This window comes from Octodon degus, unplaced genomic scaffold (genome assembly GCF_000260255.1).
Source record: "Octodon degus isolate 3935 unplaced genomic scaffold, OctDeg1.0 scaffold00120, whole genome shotgun sequence".
Lineage (NCBI taxonomy): Eukaryota > Metazoa > Chordata > Mammalia > Rodentia > Octodontidae > Octodon > Octodon degus.
Genome location: NW_004524696.1, coordinates 8,463,885 through 8,485,218, shown reverse-complemented (window position 1 = coordinate 8,485,218; position 21,334 = coordinate 8,463,885). Strand labels below are relative to the sequence as shown.

Here is a 21,334-nt window from a genome sequence, read left to right as displayed (position 1 = left end):
CTGTCTAGGGGCCAAGCCTCGGCAACAGTGGTTAAATTCCTGTCCCGGGGGACAGCAGTGTGATCACTCATGAGATGTCCCGCCTGAAGTGCAAAGGCAAACTGAGCATCTGGGCAACTAAAAATATCCCCTGGGATATTTTGGATATTTTTATATATCAAAATAGGGTACCATATCCCCAGGATATGGGTAGCACCCTGTGCCGACAGTGACCTCATGTCTCCCTTGCTATGGGAGACAGTGGCCTGTGTGATCAGGCCTGTGGGGTCACCCATAGCAAGGGGCCCAGAATGATTGCCTGGGACAGGGACAGGTGTCTCTGGCATGTTGACCCATCTCACTTTGAGCTCTGGGGTCAGAGCTGCAGCTGCACTTCCTGTTACTCTGGATCCTGTCCCTTCCAGGCTTTGGAGTTAAACCATTGGATCCCACACCTGTTTATATGTGATGTAATATTGGGAGAGCCTAACCTCTCTGCCAACAGGGTCACCAGACCCCTCTTGGTGATTTATTTGCAGTACTGGGGATTGAAACCACGGCCTTTGCACACATCCTAGCTACTACTTTTTTGAAATAACATCTTGCTCAGTTGCTGAATTATTCCGGCTGGGTTAGAATTTGGAATCTTTTTGCTTCAAACTCCCTGAGGACTGGAATTGTAGGTGTATGGCACCAAGAGATCTTGGCGCTTTGCAGTTGCCTCCAGCAAGTACATAACATATATGGGCAGCTGACTTTGCCGAGGGGAAAGTCATTCCCTGCTAGTTGTCCAGCTTTGCAGCAGAGCAGGAATTAACCCAGCACAAGCCATGCCCAGTTTCAGTCCCTCAACAGCCATAGTATGTTCCCTTTGCTCCTTGGTCACACTGCTGACATTCTTATGTCTCCTTGTCCTCCTGGGTTACCCCGACCTCCTGTTTTGTTCTGTCCTGATTTACTGCTGACACATTTTTTGTATTTCTGCAGCCTCAAGATGGTACTCATGTGGACAAGTGGTGACACCTTCAAGACAGCCTACTTCCTGCTCAATGGTGCACCCCTGCAGTTCTCGGTCTGTGGCCTGCTACAGGTGCTGGTGGACCTGGCTATCCTGGGGCAGGCCTACGCCTTCACCCACCATCCCCAGAAGCTGGTGCCCCACACAGCACACCCCTCCAGTGCCAAGGCCCTCTGAGGTGTTCAAGGAGTACAAGGACATGTGACTATCAGTGTGGGGCACTGGCCAGAGCCTGAGCTCCCTGTTCTGGAGAAGGGTCCTATGGTCCATGCAGGAGAATGGCCATGTGGCCATGTGGGTGCGAGTTCTCAGTCAGCCTCTGGGTGGGGTACTCAGGGCAGGTGGGTGAGGGCCAGCATTTCATGCTCACCAGCATAGGTGAGAAAGGCTGTCACACCCTGGGCTGGCCCTTGGGCATTTTTAAGGTGGTGGACAAAGTGAGTGCCCTATGTCCTCTTGGAAAACACTGACCTGACCCAGAAACAGGCTTGCAGTCATATAGTGGGGCTGTAGCCTCCCTGGGTAAGCCTGGAGGAAGAAGGCTTTCAGCTTCAGGGATAACAGGTGGGGATCCCAGCTGCAGGCAGCCCCGTCCTCACATTCTGCCCACCTTTCGTGCCAAGATATGATTCTGCTATGCTTGGAGGTAGGCACTGCTGGCCTGATGTGTCACTGTATTTTGTCCCTTTCTGTTTAACTTGAGGTCATGCCATTCTCAGCAGCCCTGTGCTGACCTGGCCTTTTCTGGGCGTAGAGTTCTAGATGCTTCTGGGTGGATTCTACAGGTGGTATCTTCCCTTCTTCTGGGCAGAGGGCCTCCTTCTGATACAAAGGTCTCTGCTGTTTGCATTCAGCACCAAAGCTCTGTTACAGCTACTGTGTATTTTGCCGTGGTTGGAGGGAAATCACAGCACTGTCTCCAACTTTTGAATTTCCCAGAGAACTCTTGAGTGTTTGAGTGAGGCTCTTACCTCGTTCTTTAGCTTATAAAGATGCTTTGAAAATGTGTATTTTTTTTAAATTGGAGGAAGATGTGTCTAGTGGTAATTCCCTCTAAATTAAAATGTCACTGATTTGCAGGCTGCAGAATGAATGTACTCCATGTGACAGCTTTGGGACAATAAACTGCTTGTAGACCCATTGTGGCCTGGGAATAGACTCAGCCAGCCTGGCAGGGTGGGACTTAAAATGGGTCAGGGTTGAAAGCCAGGCCCACTGAGGTGGCACAGGTCTGGTCATAGGAGAGTGCTTGATGAGTAAGCCAGCAGTCCTGGAGTTTCTGGATACAAGTTACCTCAAGGGTGATAGCCATGTGAGTCCAAGCCCTGTGGTAGTGACAAGATTACATACATCCAAGGATGTGGAGTCAGGAGGCTTTGAGGAATCCCTGGCCATCTGTGGCGCCGAGGAAGCTGAGTTACAGAGAAGCCACATTCTCTTCTCTGTTCAGATGGTCCCAGCAGGGCCTTCAGATGGCCACAGTGGTTCTGGCTCTGCTGCCAGTCTGGTTGGTGGTCAGAGGCAGCCATCCTCATTGTCATATGCAGGGACCAAGAGTGGAGCTCCCAGTGGAGAGGTGGTGAAAATAGTCACTTTTTAGCTCAGTCACATGACTGCTGTGCTGAACGACTTCAGTCACTTTGAACAGATGTACTCAGGAAGCAGCTAGTGTACTGTATGTCTTGCCAGAGTCCCACAGCAGCTGTTTCCTGTGGGGATTTAATTCAAGTGTGAGAGAGTGGGCTGGTGGGAATCTGGAGGGTTTGTGGCCCCTAAAACCAAACATAAAATAGACCTGCCCTGGCCCCAGCCTTTCCTGTGTGGGAGGGTGGTTCCCCTAGTGTCTTCAGAGGATGAAGGAGCCTAGGGGTTGGGTTGTCTGCTAGCTTAGCAAGAAATGTGTCTGTCTCCATCCCACTGTTCTCAGCAAGGATGGCTGACACCCCTCCTATCTTTTGACCCAGTCTGTCCTCTGGCAGTCTGATTCCTTGGTCTTGGGGACTCCTAGGTATTGGCCAAACTCATTACAGATCCCACCTGTCATTCCCCATCATTTACCTACCCTGCAAAGGACAATCTTGGGTTAATCTGAGGGGTATTCATGGTATAGGTCACTGGCCCTAACACAGGAGAAATTATCCTGTCCTTGGAAGATGAGTAGTGGAAGGGCACCCTAAACTCATGCCTAATGTAGGAGGTTGACAGTGTCTTTAGTGATCTGATGCCTGGCCTGCTGTCAAGCTTCAGGGCTGTCACTGAGAGCTTCCCACATGTGGAGCCCCCACTCCTGTGGAGGGCATATGTCAAGAGGAGACAGGCCTGAGCACAGGATCCCTTACGCACCCTCTGACTCCAGCCCAGCTTTGGAGGAAGCTCTGGCTCTCATGTGGACTTACCAGGTCCCTGAAGTTTTCCTACCATTTTTTATCACTGGCCATGACCCTGTCCTGTGGCCCAGTACAGAGGAGAGGAGGACTTTGCCCTGGGGAATGCAGGAGCCAGATGCTGAGCAATGCTGGTTCCTGAGTCTGGGTCATTGGCTAGGTGGGCAGAGTTTTAGCCAGGGTGCCACACCTGAATGGGCCATCTTGGAGATCTACTTCCAGGACTGAAATAAGGCTGATTTTCTACCTTAAGGAGCTTGTGTAAAGAAAGTGGGGTACCTTGAGAAGTAGCCATGTGGGGAAGTGGATTCTCCCATGTTTTATGGTTACCTTACCTGGCCCAGGAAGCATGCTGCTTGGTTACTGGCAGAAGACCATGTTACTTGTTTCCCCAAGTAACTTATATCCCAGGGCCTTTGGCTCCAAGCCATGACTCGAAATGAGTGAAGCCAGGTAACTGCATGCCAGTGCATTGCTGGGAGCAGGGAGAAGGAAGAGGGGTGAGGAGCTGAGGCCCAACCCATACCATCTATGAGAAGTCAGGCAAAATGGTAAGCCCAGCCTTGTCTTGGGGGTAAGGCTGAGTTTGCTGTGCACATCTGGACTGTGGACTGAGTCTGCACAACTAGGCTTTGAATCAGGGATGCTGCCAAGGTCAGATGTATTCTGGGTACTCCAGCCATAGGCATCTGCTGCCTTCACCTTTACCAGAAAAATTCTGATCCCTCGAATTCAGTACCCCAAGGACCACAGGTGACACTACTCCAGAGGAATTCAGTCAGGAGCTGTGCAGGAGAGGCCAGCATTTTTTTTATTGGATTGCAATAGAATCTCAGGAGTGTCTGCAGCTAGAAGGGCTGGACATGGGCTTTCCCCCACACCTGGGGCCCTGATGGAAGCTACCAAGCATTGGGTCTGGAAGGGTGACCTGCAGACAGTGGGACCCTGCGTGGTACATTCTAAGGCATTCAGTAGATCAGGTGTGATGGTAGAGCTGGTTAAAATGAAGGAGTACAAAGCAACGTGATCTGTAAAGTTCCATTTTCCCCATCCCTACAGAGAAGAGAAAGGCTTATACTTTGGGAGGATTTCCCCCCTCACCATGCCTGCAGTAGCCACCAGGAAGAGACCTATCCATCCTTTCCTCAGCCTGCAGCCAGGCCTGGAGAGAGGGGAGTTATCAAGTCTCAGATGTTCCAGTAGAGAAGATGTGTTCCAAAGGGATGAGCTATAGGTCCGCAGATCAGTGGGGAAGGAAGGGAAAGTTCTTTGTTCAAATGCCTACATGCAAAGCTTGAGCTTTGCCACCTTAGAGGATGCCGGGTCATCTGAGGAGCTGGTGTCAGAATGGAGGTCCAAGATGAAGAATCACTCTATACCAGAGGCTTATTGCTTTCTGAAGCCAGAGAACTGGCTCTCGCACCTCAAGGCCCTGGTGTCCCCAAGCTCGTTCAGGGCGACCACACGTCCCCAGCAGAGTTCGCCCTGCCGGGGTCTGGTGAGCTGTCCTCCGTGGCGGTGGTGGCTGAGCGTGTGCTGTCCTCACGTGTGCTGTCCTCAGGGAGCGCCGGCTCAGGGCTGTTGGCACGCTGCTGCTGTTCCTTGAGCTCCGAGTAGGAGCGTGAGAAGGTGTGGAAAATGGAGGTGACTGGGAAGGCCATGAGCAGGATGCCGCTCAGGATGCTGCTCAGTGCCACCACTTGGCCCGGCAGGCTGCGTGGCACCATGTCGCCGTATCCCACAGTGGTCATGGAGATGACGGCCCACCAGTAGCTGGCCGGCACGCTGGAGAAGTCACGGCGTGCGCCCAGCTCGCGCTCGGCCAGGTGCACGAGTGGTGCGAAAAGTGCCATGGCCACGCAGAGGAAGAGCAGCAGCAGCCCGAACTCACGCGCACAACGGCGTACGGTGAGGCCCAGTGAGCGCAGTCCCAGTGAATGGCGCGCCAGGCGCATGACGTAGAGCACGCGCAAAGCTCGCAGCAAGCGCAGCACCAGCCCTGCGCGCTCCAGGAGCTTGCTTCCCGCAGGCCCCGCTGCCAAGCCCACAAGCAGTGAAACGTAGAAGGGCAGGATGGCCAGGATGTCGATGATGTTGAGCGGCGTCCGCAGGAAGGCGCACTTACTTTCGGCCTGCAGCGAGCGCAGCAGGAACTCAAAGGAGAACCAGGCTACGCACACTGTCTCCAGCACGAAGAGGCTGTGGCATTTGGTGGAGCACTCACCCTGGAGAGGAGAGGGAAAATGTGGTTGGGACAGCATGCTCCCCTCCAGGGGAAGTGTGTCAGGTGCGGGGTGGGGATGGGAGTCTGAGAAGGAATCTTGTTGAAAAGGCCCAGTTTCTGTTTTCTTTGTCTTAAAGATGGAACAGTAGACCATCATGTTAAGTGAAATAAGCCAGACTCTGAAAGTTATGTCTGTATGTTTTCTCTTATATGAGAAACCAAACAAATAAGAAATGACAGGAAATTAGAAGATAAACTGTTGGATATTGAAGGGACTCAGAAGCACAGGAGAGGAAAAAGAGGGGGCACTGGGATAAAGACCTCAATATATTAAATGCATGCACTAATTTACCAAAACGAACCTCCTCGTTTGTATTGTCAACATGCACTAATAATGAAAAAAAATTTTAATTTAATTGGTTGAAGCTGGCTGATTAGAACTCAGAGAAGTGAAAATAATGAAGAACTAAGCACAGAGAAAGCCCAGAGCCAATAGCTTTGCCGCTGGACTCCGCCAGCAGACGGCTGATAACAAGTCTTCACCAACAACTACCATACACTGAAGTCCCAGCTCACCCTGTTAGGCCAGTATTTACCCGGATTAAAAACAAAGTTGTCATAAGAAACTCATATAAGAAGCCTGTAAGCTGAATACAGCAGCAAAGGAAAAGAATGAGTCTGTGACAAGTTGGGTTTATCCAGGGTAGCTAGTTTAGTATCTGAAAATCAATTAATATAATACATTATAATCATAAAAACTAAAAAATCGAAACAAAAGATTTTGACAAAATCCAACATTTTTTTCATGATGCACTCATCAAGCTAGACACGCCAAAGGGGACCACAGAATCCAGTAGCTGACTCAGATAGGGATTGGGTGCTTCCATTAAGATCACAGGTAAGACAACCACACCTGCTCTTGGCACTCTTCAACACTGTGCTGAAGGTTCCGGCCACAATAATCAGGCAAAAAAGGAATATAAGTTACCCAAGCTGGAAAAGAAGCAGTTAGACTTCATAGATGACACAACCACTAAAGCCACTAAAAATGGTATTAAAGTTAATGAGTTCAACAAGGTTGTTAAAACAACTTTAATATACAAAACTCATTTTTTTTTTGTACCAGGGATCAAATTTATGAATTTGTGCCTGCCAGCCAGGTGCTATGCTGCAGAGCTATATCCCTGGCTCCAAAATCAATTATTTCTGTAGTATACTTAAAATGAACATTTTGAAAATGAAGTTTTCCAAAAAATTGCATTCAAAACAACATGATGAGGTATGCCTATACTTCAGGCTTCTCAGGCAGGACGATTGCAAGTTTGAGTCTAGCTTCAGCAACTTAGCAAAACCCTGTCTCAAAATAAAAAGTAGGTTTACAAGTGTTTTGATTTGTTTTTCCCCTGGTGCCGGGGATTGAACTCAGGACTCTGTGCTTGCCACACTGGTGCTTATTCTACTGAGCTATCTCTCCAGCCCTCAAAAAGTAAATAACTGGAAATTGATTCCAAAGTCCCTGGGTTCAACTCCTAGTGTCACAAAAGCAATAAAATGCACAAGCTAGGATGTAGCTCAGTGGTAAAACACTCCTTAAAGCATTTAAGATCTACAAATAGCCAATAAGCAATGGAAGGATGCTTAACATCACTAGTAATGAGCAAAATGCAAAATAAAGTCACTGTGAGGATATTTTCACACCTAGTAGAAAAATAAAATCAAGTAGTCAGACAAATCCTGGGAAAGACTGAGGAGTTAGCTCGATGGTCTAAGTACCTGCCTGGCAAGTACAAGGATCCAGGTTCTATCTCCAGTACTGCATGCCATGCTGGCCCTGTGCCCATCCCGCCACCAAAACAGGATGAGGTGGTGAGCGCCTGTAATTCCAGCCCTGGGGAGGCTGAAACAGGATCACTACAACTCTGAGTATGTATCAAGACCCTGTACCAAATAAGTAAAATACTTTTTTAAAAACCATTAGGAAGAAGATAGAAAAACTGGAATTTTCAAGCATTGCTGGTGGGAATGTGAAATAGCCCAGTCACTCTGGAAAACAATCTGGCAAAATCCTCAAATGACCAACCACAGTTTCTGCCTAACGCAGCAACTCTGCTCAAAGGTATCTGTCTAAACAAAAAAGAGGCATATCTACACAGAACCCTGTGTATGAATTTTATAGCAGTGTCATTCATGAGAGATAAGAGACAAACCAACTTCACGCTCACCAATGGGTGAAGGTATGAACAAAATGGGTATACAATGGAATTCTGCTGGGTCATAAAGAGGAATGAAGCACTGGAGCCAACAAACGAAGCTTTCAAAGATGGTGTGAGAAAAAACAGATGCAAAAGATTCCATACTTCATGATTCCATTCATATGAAAGCTAAAGTAAGGAAATCGTCAGGAAGAATGGATTAAAGGCTGTGAGGGCTGCCTATGGTGGCAGAAGAGTAAGAGCACAGAGCTGCTTTAACCCTGAAATTGACTAGGGTAAGGGCTGAGCAGGTCTTTGAATACACTGAAAACCACTGATTGGATACTTTCAATGTGTGAATTATGGGGCATGTTAATTACATGTCAGTGGGATGGCTGAATCTCTGATGGAACAGCCAAGTTCCCACTCCAGGTGGTTCTGCTCACAGTACCTACCTCAGCAATCCTAAGTCCCCAGTCACTCTTTTCCTGTGTAGGGAACCTCAGTCTTGTACTTCTGAGCTCCTGGCTCTCTGCTTTCCAGGTCCTCAACCCACCCACAAGCCTACCCTTGTTGACTCAGGTCCTGTGTGCATCAGGAGACAAGCCTTGTGTTTGAGGTGTGGGAGGGGGCACAGGGCATAGCCACTGAGTGGAGGGTGGTAATGAGGCAGGATGAGCAAGGACAAGTAAGCCATGAGGCAAAAACTGAGAAACCACACACAAGGATGACTGTCAGAACATCAGGAGACCAACAGATAAAGGTTATCCTGCTCCCTAGGCATGTGCAAAATCAAAAGTACAAGACATTGGCCTATGTCCAGCCTTACTAGCTTTGCTGTTTTACTCTACCCACCCACCCCACAGCTTTGGATGCCAATCAAACCTTGAAAAACCTTGTATGGTCATCTTGTATGGTCCACAACTTCCTGTGGGAGGGCTGGGCAGTTACATTGTTGAGCCATGACTCTTGTCTATCCCAACTGTGAATCCTCCTGTGATCCCAGGACCTTAGGAAATTCAGCACCTGCCTCATCAGGGCTGTCAGCTCTTCATGGCTTGTTCTCGCTCTGTGAAGTATATTTTTGCTGCTTTTCCCTTCAAACACTATTCCTTTGTTACTCTTTTTGAGTGTCCTTGGGATATTAAGAACCTGGAAACAACTTTGAGGCTCTCTATCCCAAAACAGGAAAGGCTTGGACCTCCCATGACTAGCATGACCTTGGTTCAGGACAAGCCTGATGCAACCAGTGGAGACCAAGTTTAGGCTCAGCAAGCAGCTTTTAAGACCACAAAAATTTCTTGTGGGAGGGCCGGCGAGATAGCGAAATAAGTGCCTGCTTAGGCAAGCGCAGGGACACGGATTTGATCCCTGGAACCACATGTCACACTTGGCCCTACTCCTGGGCACCCTGAGCCGACGACTGAATCCAGGTGTGGTAGCACACACCTGTAATCTCAGCACTGGGAGGCTTGAAAACAGGAGGATCACTACGCGTCCAAGCTGTGCAGTGAGACCCTGCACAAAATACATAAAAAAGAAACAAAAATTCTTGTGGGGTATGAAGACAGCATGGATCCTGGTACACTGAGGGGTGAAGATGGGTGGGACCCTGGGGGCCTTCCCCAAATTAACCCATGCAGTGGGAGCTCTGTGCTTGACCTCCAGGATAATCTAATCTGTGTGGCTGTGTGCTCCAACCTGCTGATGAGAGTGTGGCAACACACCTGAAACAGCCTTCTCTGGCCTTGGCCTCAGCCAAGTTCGACTTCTGGCAAGTCAATGGGGTTCAGGGACCATGTCCATAGAGTTTACTACCTACTGATTTTAGAGACCCCATACCCCATACCCAGATGTCTGTGATGCAAAAGCTCTGGCCTCTGCTACATGTGAATTCTAGGATACAGTGGGGACTGAAACTCTGCTGGGCATTTCAGAAAAGACACAGGGCATTTATGCAGGTGTGCAGTCCATCTCCATTCTCTCATCCTTTTGTGCCCTGTGGCCCCATGGTAGTGGTACCATAGACATACTTTATGTCCCTGGGGATTCAGAGACCTAGGACAGGAGCACCAGGGCCTATTAATGTGTTCACTGAGTCCCCACTGGTCACCCACAGCTCATGTAGGTGGAGGGTTCCCATGTGGGGGCCCTAATGTGGGCTAGACCACTGGGTGGAGCCAGAGCAGAGGGCGTTAGCTGGGGTAGTCAGGAAAAAGCCTCTTCTAGATTTTTCAGCCCCCAAAACAGACCTTGACTAACAGTGATCTTATATGTCTGTCCTGCGTGGCCAAAAATCGGGCACAAAATAAGCCTGCACTCAACCTGGCCTGTGCTGAAATCCCTTCTCACCATGTCATTTTGAACTTCTGCTGGGCTTTTTCCTGGCCATGCGGTTTCTATGGTCACACTGCAGGCTGCAGTTGCCTTGTGCAGTCTAATTTGAGCTGTGCTTGTGTTCATGTGTGCTCAAGCCTGGGGGAATGAATGGTCGGGGTCCCTACCACAGAAGCCCAGGATCCCCAGACAGCTGGATTCCTCTCAGCTCTGCCTCCTCAGGGCTAAGCTGCCGTTTGCTGAATGCTCAGAGGTCTTCTGTGCTTCATTCAGGTCTTAATCATGAACAGCTGATCAGGGAGTTACTGAGCAGGCCCTGATGACAGCTTTCACCCATCACTCTGGTGCCAGAACAGAGGCAGGCCTCCGAGAGGTTTGGGGAGGCCCCTGAGAGCCCTGCAAACACTTCTAGAGGAGGAAGAGGAAGTGACCCCCCAACAAAGAGCTCCAAATCTCCACCCTATAACCTGTGTCATATTTCCTGCAGTAAAAACCAAAAGTGAATTTGCTTGCATCTGGAAAAAAACATTCTAGACAATTCCTCCCAAGAATCCCACTACTGGGGCCAGGCAAAGGAGCCTCTCAGAACAAGTACAGGTGGACACGACTTCTGCTTGTCTCCCAGGTGTCTGCTTTCTTCAGAAACTACAAGCATTTTCTATGTAGAACATGTAAGCAGTAACAAAGGAAATCTTAGGATCTTGGTTTCTCTTTCTCTGGGCTTAGCTAGGACCCCAGCACTGTCTTGACGCTACGGAGGCCAGCTCTTCAGAGAGTCAACAATGAATCCGGACACAACACTGAGTCACTGACAGGTTGGGGTCACAGCCTAAGGAGCACAGAGGCATTTCTCCCTGCCAGAAGGGAGACTGTCGGAGAGAAATCAAAGCTGACGCCCACCTAAGAAGTGTAAAGCTGTTAGGACCGTCCCTGGATGGGTAGCAAGGGAAGCATCTACCCAGGGCTTGCTCAACTGTATACCTGGACATCCAATGGGAAAAGTCCAACCCCTGTCATTTGGCCCAGGGGTGCAGGCCATGCTGGGGGACCTGGGAAGGGAAGGCTAGTGGCTGAGGCCTATCCTCAGATACTGCTCTCTCAGAGCCTTGTGGTGGGAGGTAGGAAGCAAAAGGAGTGAGTGAGGTTTTGGAAATGCAAACATCAGTATGTAGGGCCACTAGACAGGAGTGAGGGGATGAACTTGGCCAGCCAGAGAGCAGAGGAGACTAGTGGGCAGAGCAGTGTGGGGCACCAAGTGGCAGCACAAGTTTATGCTAGACTGCAAGAAGGGTCTCACGTGGTGTTGGTGTGGGCAGAGGCCAGGGCCAGGTGCAGGTTCATAGGTGAGGGCTGAAAAATCGCTAGACCAATCAGGGAATCTGGAAGGGCATCCTTTAGGGTCAGATGCACTGGGCAGCCATAGAAGATTCCAGCAAAGGATGCTTTAAGTGGGTGGGGTGTGATCTGTTTGTCAGCTGCAGAAAAGGCAGTGAGCTGGTGACTGCAGAAGGGGGCCAGAGGTGCCAGAAGCAAGAGGGCATCCTGAAGCTGGAGGTGGAGGCTGTCACTGGGAGCATCCTTGTTGCTCTGGCAGCACAAACTGCTCTCGCTGTACCCAGGAGCCAGGGCCAATCATGCACATGAGCCTGGTGTGGCTCTGCACATTGACTGCATGTCCCTTCTGCTACCTGGCTTACTCTGTCTGGAACCCATGTGAGTAGTGGTCCCTTGAGCAAACTTCCTGTCCCATGAAAAGACACTGCATCTTTCCTGAGTGACACTCCATTTCTGGCCTCCAGTGTGCACCATCTTCATGTCAAAAGTACTAAGGAGTAGTCCAGATTGGGTCACAGGTCCCTTCTCTGCTTTAGCTTTCTTTCCAGAAAGGAACTGGTCATCCTTCAGTTACTGTGGCCTGTGAAGCCAAAGTGGTGGCCTTCCCAGGGAACAGCCCAGTTGACCAGGGGAAGCCTGAACAATCACGAGCACAACTGTGAAGAAACAGGGAGGCAGAGGGCTGAACTGACCCCTGTATGCCTGCCCACTTTCTGCATGTCAAGGACTCAATAAGCCAAATTCAGAATACCTTTTCCAGAATATCCTGTGAATGGAATCATAAACTGCTGGCTTGGATCTGGCTTTCCCACTTAGAATGATCAGATGGGCTCTCATGTTATATATTTCAACAATTTATTTGCTGCTGCTGACTGAGGTGTGCAAGAGTTCACCCCTCTCTTCGACTGTAAATGTACATTACAATTGTGTCCAGTTTGGGGGTATCCCAAATACATTTGGCACAAACATTCATCAACAAATTTGCTGTGTATGTGGATGTACACTTTCTGTTGAGTGAGTCTCTACAATGGACTGCCAGATCATATGAGTGACGCTCCATGTCTAACCACTCCCAAATGGTCACTGTTGCTCTGCATGATGATCAGCAGTACCTGCCACTGTCTGCTTGTTTGCTGTCAAATTCTGGTCCTTGTAACATATGTGTAAGTGATACCTCATGGGGGCTTAATCTGCCTGACCCTTATCACTGATAGAGTTGAACATCTTTTGATGTATTTGCCATTCGTCTTCTTTGATGAAACATCTGCTCAAGTCTTTTTTTCTCTCCAACTTTCTTGATCCCCCTTTTGTGAGAAAGATTCTTGCTAAATTTCCCAGGCAACCCTGAAACTCACAATCTTCCTGCTTCAGCCTCTCAAGTAGCTGGGATTACAGGCATATACCATTTGGCTTGGCTTCTGTCCTCTTTAAAATTGCATTTTTCTTACAGTTTCGATTATTTAACTGTGAGTCCGTTGTCTCAGTTACACTTACAAATCTTTTCTTCCAGCCAGAGTCTTGTTTTTATTCTCCTAACATTATGCAGGTGAAAATGTTTACTTTTGATAAAGTATAACTTACCAGTTTATAGATCATGCTTTTGATGTCTTACCTGAAAACTCTGCTTAATTTACATAAGCAAGGATTATTTTCTACTAAAAATTTTATAGGTTTACATTTTGTTGTGATTTATGTCTAGATGTCCCCCTAAAGCCTCATGCAGACATAGGGTGGGCTTCTAGAGTAAACATTTTGATTAATTCGTGGTCCAATACTGGAATTATGGGTGTGCGTGTTACAATATAAGAGAGGGAAAGGGGCTTGCTCTCTGCTGCTGCTCCCCCCTTTTGCTCTTCATGCTTTTGCTGTTTTCTGCTGCCATGAACTGCTGCCCTCTGCCATGTGCCACTCTGCCGTGGAACCAGCTGAGCATGGACTGAAACTTCCTTGAACTAAATAAACCTTTCCTTCCTTAATTTTGGGTGTCAGGTATTTTGTCTCAGCAATGAGAGAAAAGTAACCAAAACAACGTTATACTTCAATTTATGGTCCATTTTAAGTTGATTTTTTTTTGGAACAGGGTCTCACTATGCTGTACCAGCTGGCCTTGTACTCACTTTTGTAGCCCCCAGGCTGGTGTCAAACTCACTGCGATCCTTCTGTCTCAACCTCCCGAGTACTAAGATCACAGGTGTGTGCTACCATGCCTGGTTCCTGAATTTTTGTGTAAAACACAAAGCATGGGCTGTGTTTTTGTTTTTGAATGTGGACGCCCAGTTGCTAGAGCTTCATTGTTGAAAAAGCTATTCTTTATCCATTGCCTCTCCACTTTGATAAAAATCAGTTGATTAAAAAAAAAAACAAAAGTAAGCATAAAGACAACAAAATAAAGTGTCTCAGGGAGGTGCAATTGAGAACCTGAAAAACAATTTCATGAAACAAAATAAGTAGTAAATATCTAGGAATGAGAAAGGACCTGACAGGAAAACTAGAAACTACAGAGAAGCTGGGAAAACAGTACAATGCAACAAAAAGAATGAAGTAGCCTAGAAAGCCAACCCTGATGCTGGGGGAGGTAGAACTGTCTCTGTTAACACACGATACAAAGTTAGCCTGGGGCAAGGGGGTCAGCTCCAGAAAGAAATAACAGATTGGGCCATCAGTGCTATCCTCAAAAAAAGTCCACTGTTCTTTTATTATAGGGAAGGGTCTATAGGGTGTTCAGGATCTCACTACTAGATTGGACTCATGGTGATCCGCCTGTTTATAGTGTCCCAAGTGCTGGGATTACAGCCTTGTACCACCAAGCCCAGTCTCAGTTGCTGTCTCAGGGGCCAGGGAGATGGCTCAGTGGAATAACTGCTTCCCTAGCAAGCACAAGGGCCTGAGTTCAATCCCTGGTTAAAAAAAAAAAAAAAAATGCTGTTTCAGCACGCCCTGGGATGCAGCCAGCACTACAGGCCTGGGGATCAAACCCCAGCCCCTGTGCCCGCTTGCAGATGCTTTAATCCACTAAGCTATTTGGCCGGCCCTCTACCATTATTTTAACTGCAGAATCAGTGAGGTGTTTTACTCTGACAGTGACTCCTATCACATGGCAAGATAGAGTTGTAGGAAAGAAAAAAACAAAAACAAAAACAAAACAACCAGTGCAGCAGCTGCCATACTTGAGAGGGTTTAATAAGGACCCTTTTTGAGATGGAGTAAATTGTTTAAGACTGAGAATAGAGGGCCAGCCAGATAGCTCAGAGGACTAAAGCACCTGCTTAGACAGAGCTCAGTGCCTGGGGTTCAACCCTGGCGTGCTGTGCTGGCCCTGCCCCTGGGGCACACTGAGATAGCGATTGAGATGGCATGGTGGTGCACACTTGTAATTCCAGCACTTGGGAAACTGAAAATAGGAGAATCACTGAGTTCGATTTATGTAGTGAGACCCTGTGGATCCTGTGTGTAAAAAAAAAAAAAAAAAAGCATAGAACAAGTACCCTTCAGGGTCTCTGGAACCTCCCTATCACAAAGGAGAGTTGCAGAGAGGGCACAGGCTAGATGCAGACCACCTGAGGAGCTTAAGGAACACAGCAAGGCTATAGAGCCCGCTCTCTTAAGTTTAGAAGCCAGTCGGGTTGAGCGTGGCTTCTGGGAGCACAAGGGTCTGAGAATGCTGACCTCAAGTGTAGTGGACTGCTTTGACACCAGCCCTTCCTGTCCGCTGCTTCCCAGCACAGAACTCAGTGGTCTGTTTATTTTTCCTGTCTTCCAATATGAACAGAGACATACCTTGGCTAGGACAGTTGCCACAGCCTGGGGTATATGAGCAGATGGGCCTCTGGAGCCGTGGGGGGAGGGCTGTGGGCACCTCACAAACACACAGGGCGTAAAGGTAGGAAAAGCAAGTTGTGAGTTGGGGCACACAGAAGGACAGAATTTGGGAGCAAAAGGAGTGAATGTAGTTTTGGAGTTTACACTCTTGACTCAGCAAAAAAGGCAGGGAAGACTCAGCGTTCACACGTACAAGCATGAAAGAGAAGAAAGAGGCCTGAGGAATGAGTCACTATTCCTCCCCCTATCTGCTGGATATGCACTGGATTTCTTCCAAAACTGCAGACCCTAGAAACAAACCACTCATTGGAAACTACAAAGGACTTTTTTGGGACTCATTTGTTTTCATTGGCATGTGGGGCTTTTTCCTTTTTTTTTTTTTCCTCTGTTTTTTTCTTTTCCTTGTTTTCAACAATGACACGGTAGCACAGGATGTCTATTGTTAGATATTTTCTGTTACTCTTATCTAATTCAAAATAGGACAAGAGTCTTAAAAGCTATTAGAGTAAAGCAACAAATCACTCACATAGATAAGCCCTCTACTATTACAACAGCCTTATCCACACAAGTCTCAATGGCCAGGAGAGCTTGGAGTGAAGTGTTTCAACCTCTAAAAGAAAACAATTTCCAGTCTAGACTAACATATTCTACAGAACTATCTTTCAAAGTAGATGGAGAAATAATATCTTTCCATGACAAAGAGTGGCTAGGTGAATAATAAGCCAGGAGATCCCTACCAGGCAGAAAGGAGCAGAGATCCGAGGGTTGGTCTGGCTCAGACACCTCAGACTAGAACAAACTGAGTCTTTTCCAAGTTTGGGGAACAGTTTGGGGAACTTCTCCAGAAGGTAAGGTCCCTGAAAATACAGTGTTCATTTCCGGTGCACACAGATAGATGGACCAGGCCCATTTCCTTGGTGTGGAGGCTTTGGGGCTCAAGGGCATGCTGTCCTGACCTATGCTTTCTTGCCATGGTGCTCGGAGGTGTCTATCACAGGCTCCTTTGCATACTACCTTTGTCTCCTACCATCAAAAATTCAGTGGCATATGCTTGACAAGGAGCACTGCTGACTCTCAATTCTGAGCATCTTTTTCTATGAAAGTGTGAGGACAGGGAGACTCTAAATGCTAATGGTGAGGGTCCAACATGGCAGGACAGTTGCTTTAGAGACTCCTAAGCCTGTGACTTCCCTCCTGGGTGTCCAGAAGTCTACTTGGTGTGTTATTACATTCTTATGCTTCCCACATCCCTCCAACTATGGCCTACATCTGTCCAACCATCTGCTGCATGTGCCCAGGCATGACAGCCAGCAGCAGTGCCACCCTCAACTGGGGGCAATTCACTGTCCTGAGTTCATGGAATTCAAAGACTGGATATGGTGAAAGCTAAACTCTGCTGTCCTCATTCACTCATTAATGAATTTGTGTGCAGATTTCATCCTTAATTCCCATAAGTACCTGGAAAAATATTTGTGGTAACTAATTCCACTAGATATAAATTCACAACAATTTGACTTTGAGTTTAATAGAGGTTTTATTTTCAATTATCTCTGGGAAAGCACTCTTGCATTTAAATTTGGTAATGCAACAGACAAGTAGCAGAGGAATGTCAACTCTACTGTAGAGAGCCAATCATATAAAAATAGCACAGCAGTCATTAATGCAGAAAGAATGAATTACTCATTTCAAATTATTTGTGCTGAAGTAGACTACTTGTCAATTCATTCTCCTGCCAATGCCTTGTTAACTAGTTCTGTGCTGTCATGTGTAAAGAAACAAATACCAGCATTACAAGCATCCCTAACTCTGTCTTCTCCTGGCTGAACTGAACCTGGCTTTAGAAGGGCAATGACACCTTGTGTTTGCTACTGCACCATGACAAAGATATTCTGTATCAAACAAAAACATGGGACTGATGCCATGGTGGCAGGCACACTGAGCACGACAGTGTGGCATCTGCAGCTGTGAGCCCTACTTCACTCTGGGGAGCTTCATTCGTTGACTTGCCCAGCTTTAAAGAGGGATCTGAGGTCCTTGCAGGGGGTGTGGACAGCCAGGATAGGACATTTACAGGCTGTGATGTCGAGCACAGAGCTGCAGGTCACTCGTCCCATTTCCACTTGGTTCTATCAAGCCTCTGTCTTCATTGACATTAGTTGTGTTGTGAAGGCCGCATTCCACAGCTGCAGCACTCTATTAAGGATAGGATGTGCTTGCTCCCTCCTCTACTCTGGGCTCTGTGCCCAACTCAGTCCATCAAGCTCCTTGTGTGCAGCATGTGGATTGGTTTGAGTGAACTTGGCTGTCAGAAACTACAGAAGGTGTGCAAGGTGTTGTTTCAAATGTCTACCTTTTATACATGAGTCCGGGGCACACTAAGTCTTCAGCACTCCTCATTTCCTACCTGAGTGGCTAGAGTGGACTTCCTGTTTGGGTGCACACGCAGAGGGGCACATTTCTGGACAGGCTGCTCTGTCTCCACACAGAAGGCCCATTTCTGAACACCCTTGCACACACTGAGTATGGACAAGTGTTCCAGTCTCTGTAATGGGATAAGCAAAATGATAGCTTATCTTGTCTCACATGTCCTTCTTTTACCATTAATGTCTTTTTCTGTGTTTGAGGCCACTTCTAATCTTGTTTCATGTGTCTGGCCCTTTGACTATGGTGCTGTTACTTTCTCATTAACTTACTGGAACTTCTATATTCGGGACATTAGCCTTTTGCCGTGCATGTTGCAGTTTTATTCTTATGTTTATCGGGACATGTCTGCACTGCACAATGATTACGTTCATCATGAGGAGTTGGCCCATTTACATCTTAATTCTCTTTACTTACTCTTGCCCCCCTTTGCTGCCCCTCCTGTCATCTCTAAATCCCCTTCTTATTAACTTCCATCTTTTGTACTTTTATTTTTGCTTCTTTCATTATTTATACTTCGGTTTTTCTCATACAAGAAAAATTGTACAATCTTTAGCCTTGTTTCACTGATGTATTTCACTCAGTGTTATATCTCAAGGTGCATCCATTTTCCTACTAGTGATTCAAATTTATCTGCATTTATGAATTAGTGGTACTTCTTTGTGTATACTTACCACATTTTCTCCACATATTCATGTACTTATAGACTGCTTTTGAGATTTAGCTGTTATGAATTGTGCTGCTGTAAGTGTGGGGATGCATGTATCATTGAAATATGTTTTTAGCTCTTTTAGGGAGATACCTAGAATAGCTGAGTCAAATGGAATCTCTGCTTTTTGTTTTTTGAGGAATTTCCATTTTTATTCCATAGTGGTTCTTAGGCTATATTCCCTCTAACAGTATAGAAGTCTTCCTTTTTCCTAGCAGCCTGACCAGCATTTATTATTTGATTTCTTGAGGACAGCCATTCTTTATAGGATAAATTAGAATATCAGTGTTGTTTTAATTTGCGTTTCTCTCAGGGCCGAAGATATTGTATACTTTTTTTCATATATTTACTTGTGATTTGTATTGAGAAGTGTCTATTCATTTCAGTTGCCCATTTTTTGAGTCTTTTATTTATTATTATATTATTCTTATTTGTAGTTCTAATTTTTTAGAGTTCTTTGTATATTCTAGATGTTAGACTTATGTTGGAATAGCTGGCAAATTTTTCTTCCCATTCTGTAGTTTGCCTATTTATTCTGTTGGCTGTTTCCTTTGCTATGAAGAAGTTTTAAATTTTAAAATACTCCTGTTCATTAATTCTTGATGTTATTTCTTGTGGCACAGGGCTTCTGTTCAGAAAATCCCTATTCTATCCCTGTATCTTCAAGAGTTTTTTCCATTTTCTCTGCTAGTAGGTGTTTTTCTTTTAATACTTAGATCTTAGATTTACTTTGATTTCAGTTTTGCATAGATGAAAGATATGGGTCTAAGCTCAGTTGTTTGCATGTGTTATGGTTTGTGTTTAGGTGATCCCCCCAAAGACTCATGCAGTCATGGGGTGGCTTTTGGAGTTTGTGATTATTGTGGGTGTGCGTGCTGCACCTGCCCTGCACCTGGGGCAGGTAATTTGCTTTACAATGTAAGGAGGGGAGAGAGGCTGGCTAGCTGCCTGAGCTGCTGCTCCTCCTTTTGCTCCCTGTTCTTTGCCACCACCCTGAAAGGTTGCTCTCTGCCATGTTCTGCTCTGCCCTGAAGCCAGCTGAGTATGCACTGAAACCCCCAGTAACTGTGAGCTAAACAAACCTTTCCTTCTCTAATTTTGAGTGTCAGGTATTTGTCCCAGCAATAAGAGAAAAGTAACTGAGACAGCATGTTTACAGTCATTTTACCCAGAAAGAACCATTTATTAAAGAAGCTGTCTTTCCTCCAGCCTGCTTTGCCCATTGTCAAACATCAGTGGCTAAATGTGCCTGAGGTTGTTTCTGGTTCTTCTGTTCTGTGTCATTTACCTACATGTCTGCTTCTGTCCCAGTACCATACTGTTTTTATCGCTATAACTTTGTAATATAGCTTAAAATCTGGGATTATGCTTTCTCCTGCTGTGCTTTTGCTACCTGGGATTGCTTTTGCTCTTCTGGATCCCTATCATACAAATTTTAGAATTTTTTTAGTTCCATCAGAAATGCTGTTGATATTTTGATTGGGATAACATAAAATCTATATATCAATTTTGACACTGTGCCATTTTGACAGTGTCAGTTCTTCTGCCAGGCATGGTGGTACGCACCTATAATCCCACCATTCAAGAGTCTGAGGCAGCGAGATCTCATTGAGTTTTGAGGCCAGCCTGGAGTACACAGTGAGTTCAAGCTCAGCCAGAAATATAGAATAAGACCCTGTCTCAAAAAAACCCAAGCCAAACAAATGAACAAAACAAAAAGAAATATTACTTCTGTCTATCCAGAAACAGGGTGTATCTTTCTATTTTCTTCTGTTCTTCTGTTCTCTCTCTCTCTCTCTCTCTCTCTCTCTCTCTCTCTCTCTCTCTCTCTCTCTCCCTCCCTCCCTCCCTCCCTCCCTCCCTGCCTGCGTTCTGCTTGCAGGATGCGTCTTCTTTTTCTCCCTCAACTCACCCTTTTCTCTCTCAGCACTTCCTTTATGCTTTTTCCCCTTTTCTTCTTATTTTTGCCCTGTTTTTCAGAAAAACAGTCCACCCAGAAAGAGTCCAGTAGAGCCCATTGTTAACCAGCCAGCCTGGCTTGCCTGCTGCCCAGGGCAGTAATTGCTGAGGCAATCTTTTCAGAAGAGAACTCTGAACGCATTCACCAGGCGGACATGTGTGAAGAGACAGGAGCTCCTGCTCTCAAGCACATCCCTCCAGGCGTTTAGGATGTCTGGGGTGGGGCAAGGCTCCACACTAGGCTGAAAAGGGGTCTGTGTCTGTGCATGCATACTCATTGGTGGGTGCTCAGGAAAACTTGAGGTTTATTTTCCCAGGGGATGGAGGTCTCTGCCTTCCTCTATCCAAAGGTCGGCCACAGACATCCCACCAATCAGCAACTGAATCCAAATTAGAATTAAGGTTTTCCAACTCCAAGCCTTTAGTGGGAAATAAATTACTAGCATGAATAACTTAGAAAAAGCAATTGACAAGGAGGTCATCTTTTCTCAGACAGAGGCATGTGTGGACACAGTGGGAGAAAGAAGAAACAGTTCCTGCTACCCTGCGCCGGCGGGACCAGTCCCAGCCCAGGCGCAGCATGGGCCGGACCCTCTCCCATCCCCTCGGGCCACCCCACAGCTCTCTGCCCTATGTCCCCACCCCTCCCGACGAGTAGGAATTGCTGCCGACTTCCGGGAACCCCCAGACCCAGTCCTAGCCCAGGTCCCCAGCAGGAAGGAGCTGAGCACAACAGCCAGACCTAAGCTAGACGCAGCTGGATAACTCCAAACTCTGTAGAGCTCCACCTGAACTTCAGTACATGTGAAGGTTACAACTACAGCAAAGATCTACAACAAAGGGCAGAAGACAGCGCTACACCAAATGAAGAGAAGGAACAAAATGCAACCTCAGAACCCGAGCCCACTCTTAACAAGTGCAGAGGACACTAACACAGAACAAATTGGAAATCACACA

At 46.9% G+C, this 21,334-nt stretch overlaps 2 protein-coding genes across 7 annotated transcripts in view; one reads left to right on the top strand and one right to left on the bottom strand.

Moving 5' to 3' along the window:
* Window positions 1-2,021, top strand: part of Pqlc1 (PQ loop repeat containing 1) — a 36,807-nt gene extending 34,786 nt beyond the window's left edge. For 4 of the 6 annotated variants that reach the window (XM_004640205.2, XM_023700072.1, XM_023700076.1 and 1 more), the window contains one exon: window positions 967-2,021. In XM_004640205.2, the coding sequence (XP_004640262.1) occupies window positions 967-1,174 (208 nt within the window). In that variant the 3' untranslated portion in view covers window positions 1,175-2,021. The remainder of the gene's footprint in view (window positions 1-966) is intronic. The other 2 variants (XR_002817839.1, XM_023700073.1) reach the window with 2 other exon arrangements.
* Window positions 2,022-2,216: 195 nt separating this feature from the next.
* Window positions 2,217-21,334, bottom strand: part of Kcng2 (potassium voltage-gated channel modifier subfamily G member 2) — a 77,168-nt gene continuing 58,050 nt past the window's right edge. The window contains exon 3 of the mRNA XM_023700071.1: window positions 2,217-5,606. Within this exon, the coding sequence (XP_023555839.1) occupies window positions 4,833-5,606 (774 nt within the window). The 3' untranslated portion in view covers window positions 2,217-4,832. The remainder of the gene's footprint in view (window positions 5,607-21,334) is intronic.